The sequence below is a fragment of the Idiotropiscis lumnitzeri genome, chromosome 3, assembly GCF_059441095.1.
Source record: "Idiotropiscis lumnitzeri isolate Australia: NSW breed Sydney's pygmy pipehorse chromosome 3, RoL_Ilum_1.0, whole genome shotgun sequence".
NCBI classification, from domain to species: domain Eukaryota; kingdom Metazoa; phylum Chordata; class Actinopteri; order Syngnathiformes; family Syngnathidae; genus Idiotropiscis; species Idiotropiscis lumnitzeri.
In genome coordinates, this window is record NC_142393.1 from 7777270 (window position 1) to 7791692 (window position 14423).

The window sequence follows — 14423 nt, forward strand, 5'->3', positions numbered from 1 at the left end:
GGGGGGGGGTGTTTATATAAATTGATTTGATAACTGGACATGTTGAGAATGGCTAAGACAACATACACAAACATTTTTAACATGAATTTGAAATTGTGTGTCTGCTATCCACTTTGCTGCTTAGTTCCAAGTCCGCAGTATTTTTGAAATGGAAAAAAAAAATGGAAAGTGAAACTTTAAACAATAATAACTCTTAAGGCAGTCACTTCCATCTCTCAGTCATGGGAGAATCTCGCAGCTTGCTTTAATGAAAATGTTTAATGACAGCATCCATCCCCATGAATCAAATAGAGGAGAAAAATGTTAAATGTTAGTTCCCCACATTTGCGTTCTATCTCTTGCAATCTGTAATTACCCAGCCTAATTACCAGTCTCTCTTGATTCTTTCTGGTGTCTGTCTCTGTGGCCTGAAAATTGACCTTCGCACTCTCGCGCATTGCTGAGCAGGCGGCGTGAGACGTGTCGATCTGGGCGAGGCAGCGCAAGTCTCAGCCCGCAGGAAGGAAGAAAAAAAAAACAGGTGCTCCTGCTTTCTTTCCTTCCCTTTCTTCTTCTTCTTCTTCTCATCATCATTCACACAGTTTGCCCCTCTTTTCTCTGCACACCTGTTGGCGTGTGAGGCGTCATGCTGGCAGCTTTGAATAAAGTGACAAACTGCTGTCAGTCAGAGTGGTTCCTTTCCTGACTTGGAGAGCTACCGTAGCATCCCTGTGGCTCCCCTGAACTTGGAGTAACTTCAATTCAAATTAGTCCGTTTTTGGCTTCATTTGATTTCCGTGATTTCAAACGTGCCCTGAGAAAAGTGACGACAGAGATACCGATCTGGTGTGACAGAACGAGCGGCGACAGCTGTTGCAGCACGGCAGGGATCAACCCTGCTGGGATTACCCAGCTGTTTGGGATCTGGATGTGAGGCTTTTTTAGTACCTATTGCTTTGACTTTAACCACAGGGCAGGGTTAATCATTTGTATGTTGTTTTTTTAATTTTAGAAGGAGCACTTAGTAAGGATCCACAAATACACAGCTTCTCAGTGGAGACTTGAAATTGATGGCAATGATAAAACACAGATGTTTGGAACCTCTTCTCCAAATCAGTCTAATTGAGTGCATAAAATTGAGTAAATTCAACACACCCATTTTTTTTTTTTTAATGTCGCCGACTCCTGGCCAATCATAGGAGAGTTCCCTCATTTGTATTAAAATTACAGTAGTCGTTTTCTTTCTTTTGGTATTTTCCTTGACTTTAGCCGTAAGGGGCATTTTCACCTTTGTGTGCTGTTGTGTGGATGAAAACTACAAAATTGATTATTCATTTTACTAAATTATCTCAAAGCAGTCTACTTAAAAAAAATGTATTTGGATCCAGATGATTTTTTTTTTGTGCAAGCATTTGAGAAAATAAAATTGTGTAAATTCAACACAGCTTTTTTTTCCAGTGTAGCCGACTCCCGGCCAATTGTAGCGGATCCCCTCATTTGCATTAAAATCAGGGTGGTTCTAGTGACATTGCACGGTTAGAAATCCATTATATATTCGCTGGGGTCCGTGCATGACATTTACAGGTAAACTGCAAGATCTCCCCTTGCGGATGATGTAGTCGGCGGACGTAGGCAATTGCACCCATGACTGTGCGTTCCTGTGCGGAATAAATTGGACACAAATATTGAAATTATTATCAATCTCAGTAAATCACTTACATAGTGTGCAAAATACACCTTGTTAAAAACGGCAAAACTTCCTAATTCAGGTGATGGGTATTTTATCAACAACTGTAGTCTCCAAGCAGCTGCTGTGTAAACCAGATGTTGCCATTTCAATCGCCCACGACTGTACTCAATGGCATATTCTCTTATCAACTGGCCATTGCTTCAATTTTGCACACAGAGCCACTGGCCAACATTGTATGACAATGAGAATTGTTTCTTAATTGACTTACCTGATTAAATAACGATGTAATCCATCGACCTTTAGACCACTTAACGGGATAATCAGGTCAAAGAGGTGAAATTCTCAAATAAGGCCCCATTATTTCAATGCGTGTTGTTTCAAAAAGTACCAAATTAGCACCATGATTTTTATTTTGGCCATTTTGGCTGTGAAAGTAAAGTGTGCCCATCTGGAAAGGCTTTTATTGGAGGCTTCCAATAATTACGGATTGTGTGTGCGTGTGTGTGTGTTTTTGTGGCACTGCATGGGTGATGACATGTGGGAACCCTCTCAGGATTCTCCATGGGGGGGGGTTATTTTCCTAGGTGTTTAAAAACAATACCTGTATCCAGGAAAGACCAGTAGGTGAGTGTGTGCAAGTGTGTGTGCGTGTGCGTGTTTGGGCACATGTGCGTGCATGCATGCCACTCTCCTCTCTTCTCATCTGGTCAGGCCCTGGAGCTGGTAATCTGAGCATTGAGATTAGAAAGAAAAACAGCGGAGAAGAATGTCTTTGGTTGAGCCAGCGAGGAATTTACAATGGCCTTCAGGCTGCTTTGACCTCTCCCTCCCTTTCTCTCTCCCACTCTCTTTGTCTCTCGCTCGCTCTCTCTCAGTCACACACACACACACACACACACACACACACACGTGGATGACAGTTTCATTTCTTTTTATGACAGATGTCTCATTTTATCATTCTGACCATTTTGTATCAGTGAGATAACATTAGACACATTAAGTGTAAACAGTGATGTCACAGAGGAGTTACTCTCACAGTTCGGACACTCGTTTGTTATCCTGAGGTTTGCGTATCACTTGATTTTCTCACGTTTTTGTATTTTCTTTTATTTTTTCCTTGAAAATTATATATATGTATATCTGATAAGAAACTGGATGAACTTAAGGAAAATACAATACATTAGGCATTTAATCTAATTTAATTTAATTTAATGTTAAAGAAGAAAAGATTACTTTCATGACTGGTGGAGCTTTTACGGAACCGAATAAAGCCTCTTATTATTCTTACTCTTGATAAAAAGCGACATTGTCTTGATAAAAAAAGCATGGACACAATTCTTTGACCTGTGTGACAGCGCTAACATAAAATAAAAATGAGTATAATCGTTTTTTTTTTTTTTACTTATGATACTATACGGCTGGCAAATGCTTGAGTCCAACAGTTTCTTTTATTGTTTTTAACAAGAAATAAACAGCAGTTAACTTCTTACTGCCCTTTTATGATGGTTAACAACCAAGCAATGTCACATGTGAGTGCCTGTTGTTGTCTTCTACTCTACCATCACGCCTCTGGTTTGGTTGCGGGAACGGGGCTTCTGCTTTTGCTTTTTTGTACAACAATTCTTCAAGTGCCGTTTATTAGTTTGTCATAGTTAGTGACAGCAGATTATGATGAATTTTGTTTTATTTTTTTCATTTTAACAGTTGTTTAGCTGTGTTAGCGCCAGAGTTTGCTGTTAGCGCCACATGCTAACTAGCTAAAGCATCAGCATCAATACTGACAAAAAAAATAAAATGCAGCAAGCTTGTTCTTCCGTTTCGCTGTAATGGAACAACTCAACTTCACATCGCGTCACGCTGTTTATGTCATTCAGTGGCTGCTCCAAGTGGAGCAAAAGTTACACAAAAGCAGCAAATGATGTGAATTGATGTGTGGCGTTAGTTGCATGTTGACCTCTTGTGTTGTTAATTATCATTCAATCACATTGTGACTCCTGTCGTCCTCATTTTATAATCATTCATACTTAAAATTAAATGTTATTTCCGGGAATAACAGCGACAAAGTTGAAACAATGCCATTAATGACATAGGCCCAGAAAAAAAAATATAATAATTGCTTCTGAGCTAAACAAGGTGTTTGATACACTCCCATCTGTTTCTCCGACTACCTCCAGCTTGAGTTGAGGTACCGCGCGGGCCGGGATGACACCACATAGACATTCATTGAAGTTTGAATTTCAGATGAGACAGCTGTGCGGATACACAAGCCGGACCCGATCCCCCTCGCCTCGTCACAGCCGAGCAACCTGCCTTCCTGTCGCAGCGGTAAGTGCATGCTGGGGGGGCGGGGGTGGACGGGGCGCCAACGAAGGGGACAGGTGTTGGGGACAGGAGGTGCCGTGTGGCCGGGGGGTGTGGTCAGGTGGTGGCACACCTGTCCCGACTTGCACAAGGGGGTCCAGTTACACGCATGCAGCGACAAGTGTGCACATGACACTGAGGTCAGAAAATGATGATTTGTAACTAACTACAAAAAATGGGTGCTTTTTTTTCTGTGTCAGTTCAGGATAACAATTTGGGATAACGTGCTGGACCTTAACTAAAAAATCTCAAATCCACCAAAAAAAAAAATTCTATAGCGTTTATTTTACTCTAAAAAGATGATATTTGGTCCCGGGTAAACAGAGTAGAATTAGAGAGGACAATTTTCAACGTAATATTCGCAGAGTGAATTTTATGCAGAATTTCACGTTAACTATTTTACTCTTGAATTTTACTCTGTTTACTGGGTCCAAATTTAAACATTTTAGAGTAAAATGTAGTCAACAACATTTACTGTGTACATTCAAAATTATTTACTGAGTTAAGCATTAATTTGTGAAAGATTGTGTGTTCGTGGCAACAAAGAACAGCTCTACAAATACAATGGTGCCTTGAGATACAAGTTTAAATTGTTTTGGGAACTTGATTGTAACTCAAATCACACCTAAATGTATCTGAAATCATCTTTCCCCACTGAAATGAATGGAAATAACATCAATCCGTTCCTCCACAAAAAACAACCTCAATGTACATGATATAAACCCACACCAATGAGTCCATTATACATAAATAAAGAGAATTACAAATAACTGAACGTTTTTAGTCACACTTTGCTTCAATTGAATGGCCATTGTGCTCCTGACCGCCTTGGCGCAGCACTTTGCATACACACGGATATCCACAGACATCTCAACTCCTCACAGAGGATAAAGAGTACATTGATTGATTAAGTGATGGATTAATTTTATTGAACATATAAACATTATGTAATATAAAAACAGAAAATGATAATAGTAATAAAAAAGATCATCAAAAAGATTAAATTGTTCAGCGCAGTATACATGTTAGTTTGACTGACATATATATATATATATATATATTTTTTTTTTTTTTGTCCACATTTTTCCACTATTTTTGTTTAAAAAAATCTGTTGCTTAAAGGGTTATATATGTGTTTCCCATTAACTGTTAGCTTTAGCATTAAGCTAGCAGTGTACAGGCTAAGCTCTGTTATTATTTTGTTTGTTATTAAACTTTAAGTGGGAGTGGCAATAAACTTGCTAGAATGCTATTTTTGAGAAATCATTGACTTTTCACTACTATTTGTGAAGTATCAAGTTTGCACTTGCAGGTCATAGCAAAGAAATTGGCCCATAAAAAACGTAATATTGAAAGACATTTTTTTCCACCGCATTGAAGCAATCTCAATTTACATTTATCATGTTTGAAGTTAAATATATCTGAGAAGAAACCACAAGTCCCTTTTTAAAGTGCGTAAGTGGACACCAATGTGCGTGGCACATGCTGTGTTTGTGTAAAACGTCAGAGATGGGGGAGACAGGCGTCTGGCCCTCGGGTGTGGATTTCAAGCAGGTGCACTCACCCGCCCCGCAGCTTCTCGAGCGACAGGATGGAACGGGACGAAGGAAGACAAAATCTGTGCTTTCTGCACTCACACGCACACACAAAATCCGTATTCAACAGTTGATCTCCACCCGTCCCGGCCCTTCTATTGAACCCCCCCCACCCACCTCACCCACGACCGTATTCTTGGATGAGTGGAATGTGTAAGGACAATAGAATCATCCCCGTCCTTCGGTCGGCACCCCTCCTTGGCCCACACAGGTCCTGACAAGAGAACAAAAGTGCACCTTGCACCTCTCAGCAGCACCAGTAGCACCTGGGGGGCAAATACCTGAATACCTGCAGTAAATAAGAGGGAGGGAAGGAATGGCAGAATGACACAACGTGAAGTGAAATGCAGGAGGGGGGTTTGTGTGTGTGTGTGGGGGGGTGAATAAAAGCCTTTAGCGCTGACGCTTTTCTGCTGCGTGCGCCTTGCCAAGTGTAACACAGACTCACCCAGAGGTCCAAACTAAACAGAAGCCAGCCTTCATCATAAGAGAACTGTCATCCTCAGTCTCTTCTTCTTTTTTAACACACACACACACGGGTTGAACTTGCTTGGACCTTGACACGTCTCCGGGGTGTGCGTGAGTGTGTGTCAGAGTTTTAATAGTTGGCCATTTTTCACTGTATTACATTTTTATTTCGTTTTGACTTTTTTTTCTCGAATTATGTTAGTTCTAACATTTTTTTAGAGCAGGTTTGTTGATTTTTATTGAGGGGTGGAAATTGCAGTTTTACTTTAGTTTTTCTTAGTTTTGTATTGTTTTTATTTTTTTCTGGCCTATTTCTTGTGTGCAAAATAAAGAATAATGGCAGTGAATGAGTTAATTGTGCTACCCACTTTGGCCATAATACTTTTACAGTCATGTAAACACAAATAAAGAAGGATGCTAATAATTTTCTACTACTACTATTATAAGTGTCTATGTAAGATTTTGTAATTTCGTTCATTTTTTATAGAGGATAAAGAATAAATAGCTGTGATGTGAGTCGCGTTATATTATTGGTTTTCATATGTTGTTGTCTTCAATTATCTTTTGCTTCATAAACTAGCAATACGCCACACTTTTAATTCAACTTAGTGCTACGACTGCTTGCGTTTCTTCTTCTTCCGTTTCTTCTTGTTCTTTGTTTTAGCGGTTGCCAAATACCTTTTGTGCATTACCGCCCCTATACGGTCAGCAGCGGTATTGCATCAAAAGTATTTGCTTAACGCAAAAATGAAAATCAGCACAATTATGAAACAGCGATTTTGCTCTAATATTAATACAATTCAAGTCACACATGAGGTTGAAGGGCCAGTCAAACTATGACAAAAATTATTACTTACAGTCTGAAAAATACAGTCATTTGCCGGAACGCTCTTGATTGTTAAATGAGTAGAAATGAGTTCATTCCCAGCATAGTACACTTAAATTTCAAGTTTGCGATAAAAGGAGAAAAAAAATCCGCCTTATGACAGTAAATATCTTGAATAATGCTTATGTCAGGTCACTCTTATCTGAAGGCACCACTGTCCAATGTTGGAGTGGGGATTCAGCTTGAAGCTTCCACGAACACACCGTTCCTCCTTTTCGCACATCATCTGTTTACCATCACAGCCTGTTTGGCTCATCCTCTCCCCTTCTGACCCCAGTGGGACAAAAAAGGTCTGTATTGAAAAGCAAACATATCTCTCACACACACATGTGCACACACATCCCATTGAAAGGGACATCAGGAGTGGTGGACAGGAAATGGCGTGTCCACCCGCTCGAGATTATCGAGAGTTGTGTTTTGAGTTACGAGCATGGTCACAAAACAAATGAAGGTTGTATCTCAAGGTACCACTGTACACTAAAAAAAAAAAAGTGGGGGGGTACGTGGGTGGCTGGCCTGGAATCTTCCGATGGAGCCATTGTGTAACAGCACTACAGTTTGGAAAAAAGGCTTGAAACTTTATCCCGGTGACTTAACACCCCCCCAAGCTCGAATTGGATCTTCCAGTGGATCAGCGCCACAAACCTGCCACTTGTGCTCCCAGCGACACAACACGACTGTCATCTGTGGGCAAGCAGCTCAGCATCCCTCAAACAAAAAGAAATCCTCCGGTGCGTGCACAGCAGCCGCACCCAGATGCTTCACATCAGCACTTTTTTTAAAAGCGCTGCGGCCAAACACTTCTGACAGGCCACTTCCTGCGACCCAAACATTACCGCAAATTATGTACACTGAGTCAAGCAAAAGTGCTGGGGAAAAAAATTGTATCGCCGCAAAGTTTGCTTCACTAGTGAGACAAGGGAAGTTTTTTACTTCTGGTTCCTGGTTAAGGATAATACTTTTTTTAACACAGGTATTCTATTAATATAATAATATATAAGCCAGCAATTCTCAAACTGTGCGATGTTATGTCGTGTTGTTGTTTCATGTCAAATGTTACAGTGTCTTAAACATTTTTTAATCCAGTTGAGTCCATTTTTGTTTTTTTTACAGTTCAGTTGTATTTCACTTTTGAGTACAATACATTCACCTTTTAACCTCCAGCATGATTTGTAGGTGTTATTACATTTTTATTTAACTCATTTAATGCCAGAAACGTTCGCTAGGGGAAACCCCTCAATTCCTGCGTTTTTCGGGATTTTGACTGATTTTGCGAGGCCAACAGAATATTGTGTTCTAATGCTATAAATACACGAAGCTATGACGCAAAAAAAAAAAAAAAAAACTAAGACGCATAAATACGTCTTTGGGAGGCAGGGACTACATTTTTTAAAACGTATATGTATGTTTTATGGATTGAATGAATTAATCATTATTCAATTATAGTGGTAAAGATCTAACTGAGAAAAAAATTACAATGGCTTGCAATTATATTAAACATCCTTGTTAAGACTTTAACCGCTGTCTTGTTTTTGATGGACATTAAATAATGCGCGACTGTATTTTAATTTCCGGCATTGTGGTGGGACTTTGGAGAGACAAGTATTTTTTTTGGAGGTGATTCAAAGTGTGTAAAGTGTGTAAGCCAATGAATTGAGCAATTAAGAAATGTCACTTGAACTTGTCACTTGTTTATAAGAGTGCTTGTTTGGCATCTCAAGTGCAAGTCAAATGAATTAAAGACTAAATTGGCGAGAATGTGAGTTGTCTGCCTTCCTGTTGCTGCTGTGATTGGCAGGTGATCATCTCGGGGTGAGCTCAGAGAGGCCACACCATTTGACCCCGCAACCTTCCAGAGGAGAGGATGTTCTCAAATGACAAGATTTTTTTTTTAATCAGAGATGCAAGTAAACTTTAAAACATGGACTTTTTTTATTTTTTTTGCACTGATATTGAATCTGCCCACTTTTTTTTTTCTCGAGCGCATTCGTTTTTCACATATATATATGATATATAATTTTGTAAACTATTTAATATCTATTAAGGGTTTTGGTTTGTTTCAGCAACATGAAACGTCATAGCTATAAATTATGGTAAATAAAATCCTTGTCGCACATGCTGTTGTAAGTTAAACTTAAACAACAAAAATTTAAATACCTCAAAAAGATCAATTGCTCAAAAAAAAAAAAAATTGAAAATATGTTTAGGGACGCAAAACCATCACCATTTACAATTTATTGTTGACCAGTGTTCTAAGCAGTAATTGCATTCCTTCATTGTGAAGTTTCTAAATGGTTGGAAATACCCTATACAGCCCCCCCCCCCCCCGACCCCAACCCCTCTTTTTTTTTTCTTTTTTTTACACCCGCTTCACCCTAATATGATTTCCTGTTTGGGAGAAAATCACATTATTACTTTGAATCAAGAGCAGCAGACGGAGCTGCGGTTTCTCTGTGACACAGCAGTATTGTATGTCTGTCACTAATGGCTCAGGAATGTCACATTAGTCAGGGGCTGCATGTGTGACGCTGCCAACACTGAAGCACTTTGAGGCAGACAATATGATATTCCAAACGTGGATGCACACCCACGCGGCCATGACCTCATTGCCTCAAAGCAACAACGTGATGGACTGCCTTTACCACAAAGTATTGAGAGTTGCATTTCAAAACAGCCAGAATAAATCAGTTTTTTTCATTTGTTAAGAGTACGCTTAGAAAATGCAAGAAAAAAAAAAAGAAATGTCCAGATTAATCAACGTGTGCTTTTGGTCGGGTTTCCGGTCGTGAGTGTCGCATGTGCCCATGCACATGTGTATAATCTGTCTGGGGGTGTTTACATTGGGCAAGATAAGTCATGCAATATGAGATGCCGCTTTCTGAACGCCCCCTGCCCCCCCTCCACCACCAACAGACACACATGTGCATCCACCTCTCAACACCAGGAGCTATTGCAGGAAACACGTTGTTACCTCAGCAAGACATGCTGGCGTCAGTGCGAGTGGGTCAAGAGGGCAGCGTGGGATCGCAGACACATTGCTGCCATATGTGCACCCTGCGTGTTCACCCTCGGCTGTAAGCACTCAGTCTACACTTCCTCCCAAAGTTCCTCTGAGGTAACAAGAGTTTGTGGAGCAGATGCGGCCACTGAGAAGACCTGTGCCAGTGTTGCTCCCTTTGGAAGTGGTACTAATAGTATTTCACACTTGATTCATATTAACATTCTCGTGTTGAGAGCGGTTTGTCAAATAGACCAATTCTTTATTAAAAAAAAAAAAAAGAGACGGGCTGTTGAATGCAACTCCCAATTTAAGTTTACTGTCAATGTAATAAACATAAAATCAAAAATCATGATCATTGGCATCAATAGTGACAGCCCTGGAAGCCTAAAAGCAACTTTTTGATTGGTGGGCCACAATGGGTTCTAAAATTGGACAGAGGGGCAGCAGATGGATGGAGTGTTTTGGTAACCTCACCTCATCGGAGAAAAATGAGACACTTAATTTTAAATGAAAGTGAAAAAAAAGCATTACAACAATATATATGTCTTTCAAAAACCACAGTATTTAGAAAATAAAAAATTAACAAGGTTTATTCATTAATTTTTTTTCACGTTTGGCGGGCCAGATTAAAACATTTAACGGGCCGCACGTGGCCCCCGGGCCGTAGTTTGCCCACGCCTGCCTTAAAGCAACGAATATTTGAACACAAAACGGTGGCACAACATTTAGACATACAATGTAAAAACACTAACAAGTGTACATTCTTTATCCTCTACAAAAAAAAAATAATATGATAGCCGCTTATTGAGACATACTGCCCCCGGTGGCCAAAGCAGGCACACAAACATCTATACATTTCTTTGATTTTAATTAGGTTATTACTCAGTTGTTTTTTTTATTAAAGACAGTATCAGAGTGTTATTTTTCTTTAAAATAAACACACATTAGAAACATGTTTGCTGTTTTTGGGGGGCTGGCTTGAACGGATTAATTGCAATTTCATTTCAATGGGAAGAGTTGTGATATGAGTTTTTCAGTTACAAATATCCCTCAAGGCATCAAGTAGTTTAAGTGAGTCAGATTAAAAAAAAAAATTAAATAAATGGGATTTGCCTGATCACTCGAGAATGGTACTCATTTTTCTGCCAGAGTTTGTAAATTTATGAGCACAACTCTACAACACTATCGTACATGTGAGGCGTAACGCATTTTACTGATTCTAACGACACTCAAGGTCATTTTTCGGACTGATTATGCTGGCTCACCAACAAAAGCTTGTCTGCATTTTAATGATCCGCTTTGATCGAAATCAGCAGTGTTCACTCCCACAGCAACGCAGGCCTCCCTCTCGCAGTTGCCAACCAAAATACGACATCGGTTCTAACCCGCCTCCGGGGGGAAAATATGCCACACAGGATTCATACCAGTCATGAAAATAAAACTCTATTCACATTGTGCATTAAATTAAAAACAAAAATAGCATTAGAATTGTAAAGAAAGAACGATATAAAGGCCATTTCTCTTTCACTTCTCGTCTCCGCTCTTGAATGTGTTTGTCTAAATGCACGTTGACAGCCTGGCAGGTGTGTGCAGGTGCTCCCGCAAATCACTCACTATCACCCCCCCCCCCACACACACACACACACAACTCTATCTTCCCATTGAGAACCTGTCGTGCCTGTCCTGATGAACTCATTTGGAGTTGCAAGTCAATACAAAGCTCGCTGAAATGCTTATTAACACCGGAGCATGTTTAAACAAACACCATAACAGGATACAGTTTTTTTTTTTCTACAACAAAGCTTTTATTCACATGTGACAAGGGGGAAAGGGGAAATGCACAAACATGATGAACAAAATCATTCATAAAATTGTGATGTCAAAATATTAAAAACACACGCGGCATTAAGACACCAGAGAAATGATGGTGAAGCAAACTGGGTCCTTTGGTCAAACTTCAGTGGTCAGTTCTGAGTCACCGGTCGCACACACACACACACATCATGTATGCATCATAAGGAATGGCATCCATGCGTACGCACCCGAAAAAAAAACAAAAAAAAAAACACACCCAAGCAGCTGCAGCATGGCCAGAGTCCCGGACCGGCCGGCACCAATGGGAGTTTCCTGGGATTTAAAAGCGCACGTACAGCTGCTCGCTTGTCATACGTGCTCACGCTGTTGACAGGCCGCTGCACATTTCAGATTCGTTGAATCTCAGTTCTGAAATAAAAAAGGCACTCAAGTAGTCGCGGAAGAGTCCTGCACGTGGAATGAGGGTCCACCTATGAGGCGGGGTTGCCGCATCCGGAGGAGTTGTGTTTGTGCAGCAGAGACATGCGGCTGAAGGTGCGCGAGCAGGAGCCACACTGGTACTTCTTCACTTCCGAGTGCGTCTGCAGGTGCGCCCGGAGGTTGGAGCGGTCGGCGAAGGCACGGTTACAGTGTTGACAAGCGAACGGGCGCTCACCTGAAGGATGGAGGACATTTCGAGTTTAGGAGGTGCAGCAATTATTCCATTAAGCGGCAATTAATCCATTCAATCTATTTTCGGAATCAAACTTTTTACACGGCGTATCACCATAAAAACTTTTTTTTTTTTTTTTTAACTCGTCTCTCGAGGGACCAGCTTCAGGACAAAAGTGAAAAATACAGTAGAACCTCCAATGATCAAAATTGTCTCAATGTATTCCTGTTTTTCTTTTTGTGTTTAATAAAAATAAAATAAGCATCATCTTTTACTTTGGAAAATAATGACTAAGTTTTGCCAATTTTTTTTAAATAAACGGATTAAAATATAGAAAGTTTTTGTCTTGATAAAAAAAAATTAAATCAATATATTATTAACAATTTTTGGCACTGGTGTCAAACTGAAGGCCAGGGGGCCTGATTCAGCCCGCCACATCATTATATGTGGCCCGCGTAGTCAAAACATTATGTTTCTTGCTAAAATCGCAAAACTGCAAATTGTCTAAACTTTTAATAACACTGAGATATTACAAGCATTTAAGCTACTAACCCCCTATTTTTAATTCTTAGTTAAATAGTTTTTACCGGTTTATCTTGCGTAAATCCCACGCAACCCTGTGAGAATGAGACACGTGGATAAAGGATGTTGTGTAAATGTGATAATACGAGGGGATCATACATTGAGATCGGTTCTCCGTCATAATGCCCCCTTGTGGCCCGTGACTTGACACTCCTAACGTTGACGACACCAACCTGTATGCGTGCGGATGTGTCCCCTCAGCAGCCACGGTCTGGAGAAGGCCTTGCCGCAGGTGGTGCACACGCACGGCAACGTGTGGGAACGGATGTGCATCTTCAGGGCGCCCAAGCTGGTGTACTCCTTGGGGCAGTGTTTGCAATGGAAGACCGGCCGAGATGCAGACACTTCGGCGGGCAGCGACGGGACGCACAGGTGGGACGTCTGGTGGCGGGACAGCGCCGAGAGGTTGGTGTAGCTCTTACTGCAGTACATGCAGTGGTAGAAGGCTTGGAGGACATCCGGGCTGGGGGGATCTGAAGAACGGCCGTTGTCTTCGTCCTCCTCGCCGCTGCTGCTGAACGGGGAACTGCTGAGGTCAATAGGCCCGAGTGGAGACGGAGGAAGGGATGCCGGGGCGATCGGGGAAAGGGGAGCGGGCAGTGGTGTGAATGGAACTGAGGGGTAGCATGTGAGGGCAGAGCGGTGGTTCTGGGATGGAAGGGCAGCCCGTGGGAGGCTCTCTGGGACAAAAGCTGTTGAAAAGATCAAAGAGGCTTCTTTTAAAAAAAAAAAAATGTTGAACTCGGTGCCTTTCAAGGGACCGCTTATCTGAATATAATCTGATAACAGGCTAATCTTGTTATGGTCATTCTTGGGAGTCTTTTCCACGTGTTGCTAACAAAAATGTTGCGTGAAGTCAAAATTTCAAGGCAACAAACTTGAATAATATTTTAAGTCGGGCAATTCAAAGTCTTTTATGTTTAGCTGTTGTGAAAACTGGCTTTACCACATTTCTCAACAAAGAATACGTCACGATTGTCCCTTTTACTGGACCCCAATTTAAAGATATACCGCGAGTAAGAACCACTTTCTTGCACTAACATTGTTGCCTTAAATGTCACCAAGTTTAACTTAAATTACTGTCTCAGTGCCTAAAACATAGTACTTGTATTTTCAGAGTTAACATTAAAAATTGCCCAGCTCCCACGTACCAGTTTGGCTGTCCAGCAGGTTTTCTCGGTAGCATGGTTTCTTGCTGGAAAAATACTTCTTGACGAGGAATGACCGAGGCATCTTGTCTTTTCCCCAAAAAAAAAACCAAAGTAATAATTCCCACGGAGCACGCTCGGGTGCAGGAAGAGATTCTTTCTGAGTCAGAAAGGCCACGCACGCACACAAAACCCAGCGAGGCTCAAAAAAGTATGCTAAAGAATCAGTGCACTTTAGTCGCGTCC

At 40.9% G+C, this 14423-nt stretch overlaps 1 protein-coding gene across 1 annotated transcript; it reads right to left on the reverse strand.

Annotated features, from left to right (window-relative positions):
* Positions 1–11769: 11769 nt before the first annotated feature.
* Positions 11770–14423, reverse strand: LOC148339718 (uncharacterized). Its single transcript, XM_088291075.1, has 3 exons — positions 14181–14423; positions 13203–13721; positions 11770–12450 (listed from the first exon to the last, which is right to left on the reverse strand). The coding sequence occupies exons 1-3, from the start codon at positions 14260–14262 to the stop codon at positions 12266–12268; spliced, it is 786 nt and encodes a 261-aa protein (XP_088147201.1). The 5' UTR covers positions 14263–14423; the 3' UTR covers positions 11770–12265.